Source organism: Asterias amurensis, chromosome 2 (genome assembly GCF_032118995.1).
Source record: "Asterias amurensis chromosome 2, ASM3211899v1".
In the NCBI taxonomy this organism is placed as follows: domain Eukaryota; kingdom Metazoa; phylum Echinodermata; class Asteroidea; order Forcipulatida; family Asteriidae; genus Asterias; species Asterias amurensis.
In genome coordinates, this window is record NC_092649.1 from 21,474,382 (window position 1) to 21,489,813 (window position 15,432).

Genomic DNA, 15,432 nt, shown 5'->3' on the forward strand with positions numbered 1-15,432 from the left:
ATCGTCTTTAGTGATAGCCGCGACAAACAGCGCCCTCTTCAACCGCTGTCATTTAGCCTACATATTAAGGCCGGTTTATAGTCGGTCAGAAATCTTGCGCGCAATCCTAAGACTGAGGCCTAAAAACCGTGTCTTTTTATGATCGCGCGTCGAGATTTCCGTCGCGCGACCATCGCGCGACCGACTATAAACCGGCCTTTAGGCACGCGATGGCTAAAATAATGCGAGATGCAGAAGAATAACCGCGATCTAAGACTTGAATCAAGTCTAGGCCGCAGCGCGCAGGCAAGACATTAGACTTTTGTCAAGGCCTTCGTGGCTTGGACAGCTTCGTAGAGCCGCGGTCCAAAGCGAATGGAACGGGAGACCACACACGCGAGTGGGGAGACCACACACGCGAGTCGCGAAGCGACTGGAAGGTGAGACCACACACGCGAGTGGCGAAGTGGTGGCGAAGCGACTGAGTGGCGAAGGTGGTGGCGAAGCGACTGAGTGGCGAAGTGGTGGCGAAGCGACTGAGTGGCGAAGTGGTGGCGAAGCGACTGGAAGGGGAGACCTCACACGTACCAAGACCGCGGCTGTCCAATAAGCGCATCCACGAAGGCCTTGAAAATAGGCTAGCTAGAAGTAAACTATCAAGTCCCTTTTTGTGAGAGGAGGTATGGAGGACCAAAAATGGACAACGCAATTTTCCCAATATTTTTGATAGTAGAAAATTATAGTAAAACCATTTTTTCAAAATCTGCAGTTTATGCTAACAGAAATTTTGAATTTACTTTTTGCCAGTGACTGGCGGTCGAAAGTAGACAACCCAAATTTCCAAATTTGTACTAGCAGCAGACATTTGGATTTTACTTTTTGGACCAAACCAAATTTTCAAATTTCTACTAGCAGAATAATTTATGGGATTTTACTTTTTGGACCAAACCAAATTTCCAAAATTCTACTAGCAGAATTTTGGATTTTACTTTTTGGACCAAACCATATTTTCAAATTTCTGCTTGATTGTAGAATATGGGATTTACTAATATAAACTATAACTAATTCATGAACGATGCAGAAATCCCGATTTAATACCTAAAGGTACGAAGTGTCTTGTAGACAGGTACGAAGTGTAATGTAAAAAGGTACGAAGGTGTCCATAGGGTACAAAGAGGCAAACGTACGAAGTGTCCTCCAATAGATGATCGATAACCCATATTTGACTATCACAACAGAGCAAGAACTAAATATTTTCTTAGCCTCAATTTTTCTAGCCCCCCCCCCCCCCCCCTCAAAAAAAAAAAAAATCCTCCCCCTGATTTAAGCTGTAACTGAATTTTCATATAATGCCTGAAATTGTGACAATTGGGTAAAATAAAATATCAATTCTAAAAACACAAGGAAGGAACAAATATTTCCCATCCAACCCCAGTTCCAAAATACAGTGAAAACTGCTGTTCTGTTCAAGGTGCCTATCCCCAACTGGCCCCACCCAAAGAGGTGTCGATGATGTCGATCAGTCGATGATGTCATTGTCAGCCAATCACCTGTCATGCTCGTGCAAGAAAACTATTCTGTCTAATAGTTGACTTCTTCGTAATGTGAGATTTGGATTAACGGTGGAAATCGCTGTATCCTGACTGGACTAGGAACGATCCGGTCTTGCTTTTAACATTTCCAGGTAGAGTATGAAATAATCTAACCATACATACTAATTGGGGACTGTTGTCGACATTCACAACATGAAAATTTTCTGTGTTTTTGTGACTTGTTTTCTCTGTTTTTGAAGCCATTTTTTACGTAAAAATTTCTCTTTTTAAAATTTGAGTTTCACCGATTGTTTTTATACATAACGACAGATATGCTCTTCATTTCAGTGTACTTCTACATTATTTCTGTCAATACTTTTCAAATAAGGCCGAATAAGACTGAATTTCAGAAGCCCTTTTGACTAATTAGTATTCAAACCGAGGTCACGCATGAAAAATCACGCCTACTCGCGCAGATAAATCACAAAGGAGACTTATTAAAGTCACCTGGAAGTGGTATTTTTTCAAAATAAAGCTTTTGTCACTAAGATATGTGTTTTGATGAGTGGAATGTGAATAAACAGTTAACTAAGGTTTTAAAAATCAGTTCTTATGTTATTTACAAATTTAAGAGTAGACCCCGACCCAAGAGGGCGCTGATCGTGACGTCAATCGAGGCAGACTTTGCCTGTAATGCGTAGAGTACACACAATTGCAAAGTACATGTACGGACCAAGTCGTGAGTTTGTACGTTTCAAAAAAAATTTGTTTTGTTTTTTACGGCAATGCCGACCAGGTGTATTGCTGCTGAATGCAGAAAAACACTTTTTGAAATGTACCAACTCACGACTTGGACGTACATGTACTTTGCACGTGTGTTTACTATACGCATTGCAGGCAAAGTCTGCCTCGATTGATGTCACAAAAGGGGTAGGCGGAGTCAGCCCCCCAAACAACTTTATATATTTTTTAAACATATAAATCGTGACAAACAATTACTAAAAAAATTGTTTTATTGTTCGTAAGCATATACTCTTATGTTTGAAAGAAAAACAATTATATTTCCAGGTGACTTTAAGTCGAGTGTTCTGCGGGTAGACTGTGAACTGCTAATTTTGATTTACAATTACAGGCTTTTCCAGAAATGTCACAAACAAACAATTTCTCTCCAATGTGGACTCGCTCGTGGCGAGTTAGTGCACATTGATGAGAAAAAGTTGTCCACAAATGTCACAAATGAATATTCCTCTCCAGTGTAGACACGCTTATGGTCTGTCATTTGATGCTGACATATCACAAACAAATGGCTTCTCTCCAGTGTGAATTCTCTGGTGACTATTGAAGTAGGTCTTTTGAGAAAACGCTTTCCCACAAACGTCAAAAACAAATGGTTTCTCTCCAGTGTGAATTCTCTGGTGACTAGTTAGATTGCCTTTACTAGAAAACGCTTTTCCACAAATTTCACACAAAAATGATTTCTCTCCAGTGTGAACACGCTTATGGGCTGTCATATGATGTTTATGTGAAAAGGCTCTTCCACAAATGTCACAAACAAATGATTTCTCTCCAGTGTGACCTCTCTGGTGACTAGTAAGATGGCTTTTATTAGAAAATGCTTTGCCACAACTGTCACAAAAAAATGATTTATCTCCAGTGTGGACACGCTTATGGCCGGTCATATGCTGTTTATGTGAAAATTCTTTTCCACAAATGTCACAAACAAATGACTTCTTTCCAGTGTGAACTCTCTGGTGACAAATCAAATTGGTCTTCTGAGAAAATTCTTTCCCACAAATGTCACAAACACATTGTTTCTCTCCAGTGTGGACTCTGTTATGGTCAGTCAGACTGCTTTTATGAGAAAAAGCTTTTCCACAAACGTCACAAACAAATGATTTCTCTCCAGTGTGAACACGCTTATGGCTAGTAAGTGTGCATTGACGAGAAAATACTTTCCAACAAATGTCACAAAAAAATGGTTTCTCTCCAGTGTGGACTCTATTGTGGGCAGTCAAACTGCTTTTATGTGAAAAGGCTTTTCCACAAATGTCACAAACAAATGGCTTCTCTCCAGTGTGAATTCTATGGTGACTATTGAAGTAGGCCTTTTGAGAAAATACTTTCCCACAAACGTCACAAACAAATGGTTTCGCTCCAGTGTGAATTCTCTGGTGACTAGATAGACTGCTTTTATGAGAAAACACTTTTCCACAAATGTCACAAACAAATGATTTCTCTCCAGTGTGGACTCTCTGATGACTAGTAAGTGTGCGTTGATGAGAAAATGCTTTGCCACAAATGTCACAAATGAATGGTTTCTCTCCTGTATGAATTCTCTGGTGACTAATGAAGTTGCTCTTTTGAGAAAATACTTTCCCACAAACGTCACAAACAAATGATTTCTCTTCAGTGTGGACTCCCTGATGGCTAGTAAGTGTGCGTTGATGAGAAAATGCTTTGCCACAAATGTCACAAATGAATGGTTTCTCTCCAGTGTGGACTAATTGATGGGAAGTCAGGCGATGCTTATGTGAAAAAGCTTTTCCACAAATGTCACAAACAAATGGTTTATCTCCAGTGTGGATTCTCAGGTGGCTGGTAAGGCCGGTTTTACGTGAAAAGGTTGTCCCACAAATGTCACAGGCAAATGGTTTCTCTCCAGTGTGGACTCTCTGATGGCTAGTTAGTGTGAATTGATGAGAAAATGCTTTCCCACAAATGTCACAAACAAATGGTTTTTCTCCAGTGTGAACTCTCAGGTGGCTGGTAAGGCCGGTTTTACGTGAAAAGGTTGTCCCACAAATGTCACAGGCAAATGGTTTCTCTAAAGTGTGAACACGTTGATGGACTGCTAATTTTGATTTATATTTACAAGCTTTTCCACAAACGTCACAAATAAACTGTGTCTCTTCTGTGTTGACTCTTTGGTGCTCTGTCATTCTGCATTCAAGTGGGAAACATTTATTACAAATGCCAAAGACAAATTCTTTCATTGACTTCCAGGTGTGTATTTCCAGTTTAATTTCTCTCAGTAGGTTGCTCCAAATACTGGGTCACAAAATGTCTTCTCTTACCAAGAATATACTTCCACAACTGTCTCAAACAAAGGGGTTTTTCTCCAGTGTGGATTCTCTGGTGGCAGGCAATGGTGCTTTTTATGCGCAAAAGCTTTCCCACAAATGTCACAATCACACAAAAAACCAAATCTTCAGTGTGGACACGCCAATTGTCTATCAGGTGATCTGGGGGGGGGGGGGCCAATAATTTTCACAAAAACAACAAGCAAATGGTTTCTGTCCAGTGTGGGCTCTTTGATGCCTTTTCAGTTTGTCATGTTTGTGATCGTGGGGGAAAGTTTTACTACATGTATAAAAATAAAATGTCTTCTTTCCACAATTTAAATTTCAACATCAGTTTTAAATGTTTTCTGAAAGAAGATCATATCATCCACTGACTTTGAAGCACGGGCCTTCTTGAAGTTTTTCCAGATTTTCTTTTTTTATCAGTCGGTTGCTCCTCTAGAGTCACAAATAAATGTCTTCTTCTGAGAATTCAAACCTGTAATCAAAAAATAATGATAAAAAAAACAAACCTCAAAGTATAATTTTATAAAACAAAATATTGTTTTTGAATTATGTGAATGAAATGGGATTTGGGGATTTTTGAGGGAATGATTATGTGGGCAACTAGTGGAATTTATTTGTCGACTAGTCGCCTTTCAAATAGCTGCGACTTAGATAGTCGCGACACTTAACTCCCATTGCCCAAGGTGCATTGAGACATACTGTTTGCCACAGGCGCAGTGCAGTAAAACTCGTGCTGGAAGGATTGTGTCAGTGATGTCTGGTTGTGTTTTGTTGTCCTGAGCGCTTAAATGGAGCCAAGCAGTTCCAGCTTGATTAACTGAGTGAGTTAGATGCGGTAGTCGCGTCTCAACTGAGCAATAAAAAGTCTCAATTTCCCATGAGAATTTTGCTTAGTTCCTGAGAAGATATGCTTATGTTCCAACATACCGAGCTACGCTTAAGTTCCAAGATACGCTTTGTTCCTTCAAGTTACGCTTTCATTCCATCAAAAGGTACACTTTCAATCCCAAATCAAGTTACGCTTCTGTCTCGAGATACGCAGCTAGGCTTACAATCCAAGATACGCTTATGCGTTCCTTCAAGTTACGCTTTCATTCCATCAAAAGGTACGCTTTCAATACCGCATCAAGCTAAGCTTACAAGGTACGCAGCTACGCCTACATTCCAAGATATGGTTACGTTCCTTAAAATTACGCTTTCATTCTATCAAAAGGTACACTTTAATCCCAAGTCAAGTTACGCTTCTGTTTCAAGATACTCAGTAACGCTTACGTTCCAAGATATGCTTACAATCCTTCATGCTTTCAAGTACAGCCTCTCAAGAAGCTTTCATCAGTCCATCAAGGAACCCTTTCGCATTCCTCAAGATCCCCTTCCCTTCCCCCGAGACGCTTTTAAAATCTTTCAGGAAGAGCAGGGCCAAGTTCATCTGTTTAGCAGAAAATACTGCTTAAAAAAAATTCTTTACTAACCCAAAATTAAGTTGGGCACAGCCACATCATTTCAAGTTTAAGTAATTTGGGCTGGTGTGAATGATTTCTGCTAAGCAATACTATTCTGCTAAGTAAATGTTTGTGCTATAATACAGGCTTTATGAAATTTGCCCCAAGTACTTTAGGAGCAATGGGGGTAACGCGATGATCCCATTCCAAACTTGTTCTTAAAGCCATTATACACTTTCGGTAAACAGTATTGTCCAAGACCCACACTTCGTGTATCACAACTTATATATAAAATAACAATCCTGTAAGATTTAGGCTCAATCGGACATCGGAGTCGGGAGAAAATAACGGGAAAACCCACTCCTGTTTTCGCGCGTTTCGCCGTGTCATGACATGTGTTTATAACAACTCCGTAATTCTCGTTAACGAGAATTTATATTGTTTTACCGTTTTCTCAAAAAGTAAAGCATTTCATGGACTAATATTTCAAGAGAAGTCTTTCACCATTACCTTCTGTAAACCCTGTAAATTATTTGTAAATCTGTGAACCTTTTTTTTTTTTTTTCTGTACCAAAAGGGTCCAATGGCTTTAATTTGTCCCATCATATTTTGGGGTATTTTTTTGTGTTCTTTGGGTTGATCTTTGGATGTCAAATGATTTGCCTGATGCGTGTATTATGTCAGTTGCTTACAGTAGGGCAATGGATATGTAGACTGGATCTTTATGCTGCTTTATTGTAAAAAGTTGATATAAACAAAGCACCAGTCTACTTACAACAGTGAGCAACAATGTTACGTAGATTTAACAGTTGCAACGGCTGGAAAAACGTATGTGTTGACATTTAACTGCTTTGGGTTTTTAACATTTTCACACAGGGCCGTCCTGCCACTAGACTGTCTTCTGATCCCTTCAAGTTATCAGTTCCTTGTTGCAAAACAGAATCCCGTAAGTCGTTTTATTTTCAGCCGATTGTCCCCATGTGGAACCAGCTTCCGCTGTCAGTCAGATCTAATGTGTCCTTGTCAGCATTTAAGACTCTTCTGCTCCAATTTTACAAGGACAAGTTTGTATCTGACTTTTCAGTGGATGATGTTTGCATTGCCATTGCTTTTCTTGTCGTCTGGAATTGTCAGTCCCGCCTTCAAGCGCCCCTTTTTTCTTTTACAGTGGGATGGGTGTTTTTTTACTGTGGGGTGAGTATTAAGGGACATTCTTTGTGGCAGGACGGCTTTGAAGAGGTGCTGGTCACCTGTTCCTTCTCGCCACTCACTGGCTTGGTTTTTTTTTTAATAGCTATTTTGATTCTTTGTTTCTTTATGTATCGATTTGTGTATTTATATTTTTATGCCAGTGTTATGTCTAATAAAATTAAACTAAAACTAAAAGATAATTTTTCACTAATTACGTGATATCATAGTATATTTTTTTTAGTAAAGAAACAATAATATTCTTTATCCCCGAGGCAAATTTCCATCTATAAAATAATAATAAATAAATAAATAAATGATGAGTTTTTCTCCAGTGTGGGTAAGCTGACGATGTCAAGATTTAAATATATAAAAGAGGCTGTTCCACTTAGATGTAACAAGAAAACATACTTTGTAAGAAGTTTTCTCCAGTGTGCTGGTGGACAGGCTGAGAATATATGTTCTATAAACATTTTCATAGAAAAGCGCTTCTCCAAAAAGAGTGTTTAAAAATAGATTCCCTGCAGTGACATGCTCATGGTCCCTAAGTGTGTGTTTGTGTGAGACATTTTCAACAAACATCACATAAACAAATGGTTTCTCACCAGTGTGGACGTGCTGATGGACTGTCACTTGATGTTTACATGAAAAGGCTTTTCCACAAATGTCACAAACAAATGGTTTCTCTCCAGTGTGGACTCTCTGGTGACTTCCTAGGTTGCTCTTTATAGAAAACGCTTTCCCACAAATGTCACAAACAAATGGTTTCTCTCCAGTGTGGACTCTAACATGGCGGCTGAGATCGATTTTTTAAGAAAATGCTTTCCCACGAATGTCACAAACAAATGGTTTCTCTCTAGTGTGGATTCTCAGGTGGCTGGTAAGGCTGGTTTTATGTGAAAAGGTTGTCCCACAAATGTCACAGGCAAATGGTTTCTCTAAAGTATGAACACGTTGATGGACTGCTAATTTTGATTTACTTTTGCAGGCTTTTCCACAAACGTCACAAACAAACTGTGTCTCTTCCGTGTTGACTCTTTGGTGCTCTCTCATTCTGCATTCATGTTGGAAAGATTTATTGCAGACAAACTAAAGTCTATTTTTTGAGTTAACCTCCTCCCAGTAGGTTGCTCCGTTAACTAGGTCACAAATTAATGTCTTCTCTTGAAAAGGATTTACTCCCACAACAACGGTGTCAAACCAGTCAAGAGTTTCTGTCCAGTGTGGACTCTCTGCTGGCTACTTAGATTGGTTTGATGAGAAAATGCAATGCAACAAATGTCACAAACAAATGGTCTTTCTGCAGTGTGGATACTCTGGTGGCCGGCAAGAGTGCTTTAATGCGCAAAAGCTTTCTCACATGCACAAACAAAATTGCTTTCTCCAGTGTGGACACGCGAATGTTCTAATCAGGTGACCTGTTCCCAAAATACTTTCCCCCCTAGTAAGCCTATTGCAGCTGCGCATGTTTGTTATGGGCGACAACGCAAATTGTATATCTCCAAGACCTTTAAAAAGTCGCAGGAGGGTAAAAAATTGCATTGTCAGCAGCAACAGAATAAAAAAAACACTCAATCCGTGCTTTGTGTACAAAATATATGGACACGCGTCTGGGAACCAGACGTCTGGTTCCCAGACGCATGTTTTTGTTCGCAAAGCACGGATTGAGTGTTTTTTTTAATTCTAGGACGGACGAACGTGTGTAGATAATTCTCCACGTTTGTCTTGGGGAAAAAATAATATGCGCACGCTCGTCACGTGTTGTGACTTCGCGTAGGTTCGGCAGAGTTCGGGGACAATCAGCATTTGTAGTGTAGTGGTAAAACGGAGAAGTTGGGGACTGAATAACGGTAAGAATTTATAACTTTTAACATTTTTTGAGATTGCGGAGTGGGTTCTCTGGTCGCCCCCTCGGACATTGAGATATCAAAGGACACATAGAGCCTAATTTTGGCGAGATTAAAATTAAAATAAAGAGAGATTTCTGATTCCAAAATTCATTGAACAATGATTGAACCATGATCGAGATATAAACCTATGAGGTTACGGGAGACGATAGCCGGACGAAACCGAAATAGTTCTAGGAGTAATGTGGAGTAGGCCTATGCCTGTTGTCAATGATTATGAATCAGACGAGTTGGCTGCACGTACGATTGATTGATTAATGATTGATGCACGCGACGCACGACAAATAAGCGTAGTTTTATTAACGAGAAGAAGCGAAATTTGTCAAATACTATACTACTCCAACAGACTATGAAAAGTTCACACTTCATTATTACCAAAAAGCAAAAACATACCCTTTATAATCAGGAACTTCAGGTTATTTTCTGCGTTCAAAGTCCCAGCGTCAGCGAGAGCACGAACTCAGCTCTGTTTGGCACATTTCTATGGTTTGGCATTAAACAGCCCCCTCTATAGTTCAGATTAAATTAACAAGTAGGGTTTGGGCGGGGTAACTGATCTTTTTTTCGTGGGGTTGTACTGTGGACCCGATGTGGCGGTTTCAACTTTCCGCGGTGTTCAGTTTTCCGAATGACCAAATACGGTAGCATTACGTAATGCGATGCCTGCGCACAGCAAGCGAAAGTAGTCCATTTTTAGTGCCGTATTGAGTCATCCGTTACCCTCCGGTAGCTGTCATGGCGGCGTCCACGAGTCGAGTACAACAAGCTGCAAGCGCGTGGATCGTATGAGTTGTTTTTTATGCAAGCAGAGTGTGACCTGCCTAACGTTGTACCCAGCCGCCCTCTTATTGTGTTTATTTTTTGCTTTTGTTTTCTTTTTCAAATAATTTATTTAAGTTAATTTAATTTAACCTTACTTATTCCTTTATTTAATTCTGTATTTAGCTTCCTTACTTCTTGCTTTTTTATATAAAAAAATTCCCGTTAATGTTCTGTCTTGTGCTATTGTAACTTGTTTGTTGTACCTTGTACTGGTCGAATAAATAATAATAATAATGAATACATGTAAAGATGGGGCAAGAGATTATGTGACTACACAGAAAAGAATCGTAATATAAACAATGTGGGGTCACTGCTGAGAGAACAGCCAGGGTACTCGCGGCGGTGTCTGACAAGTCACCCCACCCGGAAAACTGAACACGCCGGAAAGCCAAAAACGATCGAACAACGTGCTGATATGTCCGACTACGTCACCCGGAAAGCTGAACACGGCGGAAGACTGAAACCGCCACACCTGTGGACTAAACAACTCAAGCGTGATAATTGTGTACATTATGTTTTGGGGACCAGAGAGGCCAACTCATACGATCATTACTTCACCTCCAGATATTACTAAGTGGTAAACAACACTCAGTGAACTGTGTTAACATAAAGGAACACGTTGCCTTGGATCGGTCGAGTTGGTCTTTAAAAAGCGTCTGAAACCGTTTTTTATCGATTTCTTAGTTTTGCACCATGACCTTTTCACAAAGTATCCATCGGCCCACAGCGCTATATATCATGGCGTGCACGGGTTTGGCTGGCAATCAAACATGATCGCTATAGGCCTACCAGCGAGTACCTCATTGGTGGTATTACCTTGTGTTACCTGTGGCCTCGTGGACTAATAAAGATTATAACACACCTCTTGCTTTTTCTGTATTCTGGTTGGCTGAAACACGGTCACGTGGGATGAACTAATATAGTCTATATAGTGATCGCCCGCGCGCGTTTGCGGGAAGGGGGGGGGGGGGGGGCGAGCGGGCACTATAGTCTTTGAAAATAGTGCCCGGTTGTTACAGCGACTTTAACCGACGCGTGAACAGCATGCAACTACAAAACTTGGCTTTCTTTTCCAGATTTCTGTTCTTATTTCATCTTTAAGACCGAGCTGTGTCATAAAACACATATTATTGAGTGGCATAAGGTAACTAAAATTTATATATAGTGTACGTCTTTTCCCCCTCGGGCCTGTGAGTGACCAGATGAGGGGCCTATTTCCCACGGCCTTCGGCCTCGGGAAGTAGGTCGCTCGATCTGGTCACTCAAAGGCTCTCGGGGGAATAGACGTACACTAGTTACCTCATTGCCATTCAAAATGTGTATACTAGTCCTATATTAATGCCCAACCACCTACATTTCTTTCAAAATCCACCACATGGATGGGTAGATTAATCTGAACATGGAAAGCAGATAGATAATAATTTTTGTCTGCTTCATAGTCATATATAATTATTGTCTCCACGGGCTCCATGTCTGTCAATTAGTGTATATATTTTTACTTGATGGTATAAAACATTGTGAGAAACGGCTCCCTCTGAAGTGCCATAGTTTTCGAGAAAGAAGTAATTTTCCACGAATTTGATTTCGAGACCTCAGGTTTAGAACTTGAGGTCTCGAAATCAACCATCTAAACGCACACAACTTCGTGTGACAAGGGTGTTTTTTTCTTTCATTATTATCTCGCAAGTTCGATGACTGATTGAGCTCAAATTTTCACAGGTTTGTTATTTTATGCCTATGTTGAGATACACCAACTGTGAAGGCTAGTCTTTGACAATTACTAATAGTGTCATATGCAATCTTTATTGTATACCAGTGAAATGGTATGGAAAAAAGTCTATCTGAATTTTAATTTTTGAGAACATCGTGATGACCACCACGATTCCACCACTACCATAGTCTTGGTTCAAGACTCTCCTGGATTTGTCACAACAGGGCGCGCTATAACCCCCAACGCGCTATCAACCACGAACCGCTATCACCCGAGAACCGCTATACAGGAGAGTCTTGGCACATTCGTTAAATCTCCCCCCAAAAAAGGGGCGGGCTCTGCGGGAAACCTACGCACGCGCATTATGTTTCCCCCCGATTTTGGGGGGAGATTTAACGAATGTGCCAAGACTCTCCTGTGATAGCGGTTCGTGGTTGATAGCGCGTTGGGGGTGATAGCGCGCTCTCTTGTTACAAATCCAGGAGAGTCTTGAACCAAGACTACCACCACCACCGTACCACTAATCATAGAGGAATCGGTATCCAATCCTATCTAGCGCCAAACTGACAGATTGGTATCCAGACGACTTGATACGAATCAGCCATACAAATTTTAGGGGCACCCGTTTAGCGCCATAATGTTTATGCCATGTGGGTATCATTTCTGCTGCTTCTGCGTGTGCGTACGCGTCGTTGACAATTTCAACTCTCTGTTCAAAGCCTTTCAAAGCCTCAAAATGCATAAAACACAAGAGTCTGAACTTCTAAAATGGCTCCTTCCTTTTTACGATAGAGTGAGTCACGAACCATGCAAACCGGTAGCCAGAACTGGAGCCAGACTGAGTCTTGCAACAACCATGGAGGGGAAGAAATAATCTTCCTCCATGTCCATACAACAACTGGCCTTCGTGCCCGGGATTTCTCAGCATTGCTCAGTGCTGAGAGAGTGTTGCTGCATTTTGTGATGTGAAGGGGAATTTCTGACAGTGACACAGTGACCCAGTGACGACGACCACCAAGCAATGCAAGGTAGGTAGTGTCCTAGGTAGTTTCTCCTTTAGCTAGCTTTTGGAAATGTAGTACATGTATGATGTGGGTCGATTCGTGCATTGTTTTGCTTGTTTTAATGACGTCCAAGGGGAAATTTTGTTGTATTTAACTTGACTGAAGACTCGGGATCCTAGGCCTACTATTGGTACTAACTAATTGAAAAACAACAAATTTGTACAAAAATTCTCCCGTTGTAACGAAGTATTTAATTGAAAGTGTAGTTTTAGAAATGACTAAATTAAATTAATAAATAAACGTAAAACATATCTTACAGAAATATCATTGTAAAGAAGTGTAGTTACTAGTTGCGATAACGTAACCCTCCTCCTGACGGCCGCCAGGCCGGAGGGGTGGGAGATTCTTTTGATCGGCAAATGACAAAATAATGGTCCAACACGTATAATTTCGACAGCTAGTTACAGATTTGCCCCATTTTTACTACTTTCAAAAATCATGAATGACACAAATTCTAATGTTGCAGTTCTGGAGCGCGTGCGCGCCATGCCATGATGAGTGAACGACCGCGGTGGGCAATGTAAACGGAACGCGCACACGCACTGCCTTCTAACACATGTCGTTCTAAAACTCCCTCGACCCCCACGACCCACGACCCCTTGACGTTTGCCCCGTTTTCGAAGAATGTCCCAATTCCGAATTCATAAAATGTCGCTTTACGGCCGAGTAAGAATTAAGTCCCCGATTTAGAATTCACAGTGTGTGATCCGCGACGCAACTTCCTTCCACGACTAGACTTGATTTCAAGTCTGAGACTGCGGTTATATTTATCTGCATCAGCCACACCGATTGGGAGTTTTTACTCTCCGCTTTTGCACGCCACGTGCACACCGATTGGAGACCCCAAACACGTCCGTGTGGCCATCTGGTCGGTCTGGTCTACAACCTTGAGCTCCGCTTAGAGCAACTAGTAGTACCATGGAGGAATAGTACACAGGAGGGGAGCGATCGGCCGGAAATGGGTCTGCCTGATCATCACGTAATGAGTTGGCCGTAATCGTATTCGGGCGGTACACGCAGGTTTCCAATTGGGATAATAATCTCGGATCGGCCAAGAGATACAAGTGGAAATACCGCGGTTTTTTATTTGTACATCACAATTGCCACAGGCCTGATCTCAGCAGCCAATCACGCGAAGTTTGCTTTGTGCATACTACGTGTTTATGGTACGTCTCGTACGCTGTGTTGTTGTGATGTGCGAGGCATGGTAGTCGACGTCAGCATACAAAATTGTGTGCGTGATTGGCTGAGGTTGTGAACTGTGGCAATTTCGGTGTACAGAAAAAAAGATCTCACAAAAATCGAGGGTCGAGGGGGGAGGGGGTTTTAGAACAACCCTTCTAACACCCCTTTCACAGAATGGTTTATGATGTAAACTATTTCCCAAAAGACTTATTTATATACGCTTGGAAAATCAGCAAGTTGTGGTGGTCGATGACATTGACAGTATCGAGCAAACATTCAGAATAAATAATGATTCTTTTCCCTCATGCACAAACTAGGCATAATCTCACAGTTTCGATACTCTTTATTCGGTTTTGATAAAGTATCAATTCCAGTGCGCACGATGTCGTAGATAACTTCCTGGTAACACTTCCCAACTCCTGTGTAATTCGAGAAACACTCGACAAACCTATCATTGTTAGGGTGTCTTTTGACGTGGACTCCAATTATGACACGCACAACTGCTGTAGAGGCCGTGTGAAGGCCGCTCAACATAATAAAAAAAAGTCTCTCATTTTGGAGACATTCCCTGGATTGAGGGACTGAAATTGTCTGAGAGGTTGAAGTGATGGTTTTGTTTTGATTTAAATTGTTTTGAATGATTCATCAGCCAACTCAGCATGTACAGTTTAATAATGTGCAGTGTTAGACCAACTCTCGAAGACGCCTGTAAAAAGCCTGGTTCTGCACCCAAACTAAAACCCAAAGGGAGTGTTTGGAGAAAATGCTACAGAAGGACTACTGCTGCATTACTCTCAATTGTGATCTTTGCAGTATTGGAACGTACAGGGAGACACGAGACTTCTACTGTAAATAAGGTCATCCCCTGGCTGCCGCTTCCCAGGTTATATCGTAATTTGGGTGTGATCCCTGGCTACACGGCAGTTAACGGTTGTATGGCTTCTGACTGGCACCCCTGAACAAAGATATTGACAAAATAGGGACACTGCCAATATAGGGCAAGATAGCTCAGTTGGTAGAGTGCCGGCACGTAAATCCGGAGGTCGTTGGTTCGAATCCCACTCTAGTCAATTCTTTGTTCAATCCCAAAATTGTAACTGTTTTTTCTTAATTTTTGAAAATCACTTCTTTTTTAAAGTTGCAAGACCCGACTAGAAAAAAACAAAAATCCCGGAAATGCCAACTTTAATTCTATCTAGAATTTAAAACTCATCACTTAACCCGCTGTCGTGTCATGAAGTGGTTTGCCCTTATCTAGGCGAGTTTTGCAAACTGGGCACACAGAATTAAACTGAAGGTATGTGACTATGTGTCTTGCAATCATTTGTCCTCTTCGGTGATGCCGGCATCGCCACTAGCCTTGCTCAAGGCAGTCGCATTATTCGCTCCGAAAAGACGCCGCGTTAAACCCACCCGTTAGCCCTATGCCTTTAGCATGGTGTGTGGGATCACACCGCATGACCCACCCATATACACACTGTCACATCGTATGAATACTGTTCACACAAGTCATCGC

The 15,432-nt window shown here is 41.2% G+C and overlaps 2 protein-coding genes and 1 pseudogene across 3 annotated transcripts in view; 1 reads left to right on the forward strand and 2 right to left on the reverse strand.

Annotated features, from left to right (window-relative positions):
* The window catches only part of LOC139954119 (persulfide dioxygenase ETHE1, mitochondrial-like), a 26,976-nt gene extending 17,358 nt beyond the window's left edge, over positions 1–9,618 (reverse strand). The window contains exons 1-2 of one of the 2 annotated variants that reach the window (XM_071953783.1): positions 9,528–9,618; positions 2,227–5,069 (exon numbers count right to left, since the gene is read on the reverse strand). In XM_071953783.1, coding sequence (XP_071809884.1) covers positions 2,777–4,504 — 1,728 coding nt within the window. In that variant the 5' untranslated portion in view covers positions 4,505–5,069; positions 9,528–9,618 and the 3' untranslated portion in view covers positions 2,227–2,776. Of the gene's footprint in view, positions 1–2,226; positions 5,070–9,527 lie in introns of those variants that run through there. The other variant, XM_071953786.1, reaches the window with a different exon arrangement.
* Positions 5,916–13,651, reverse strand: LOC139952587 (uncharacterized; annotated as a pseudogene).
* LOC139933923 (uncharacterized) overlaps positions 12,429–15,432 on the forward strand; it is a 53,446-nt gene continuing 50,442 nt past the window's right edge. The window contains exon 1 of the mRNA XM_071928158.1: positions 12,429–12,695. The gene's annotated coding sequence lies outside the window, so the exon portion shown is untranslated. The remainder of the gene's footprint in view (positions 12,696–15,432) is intronic.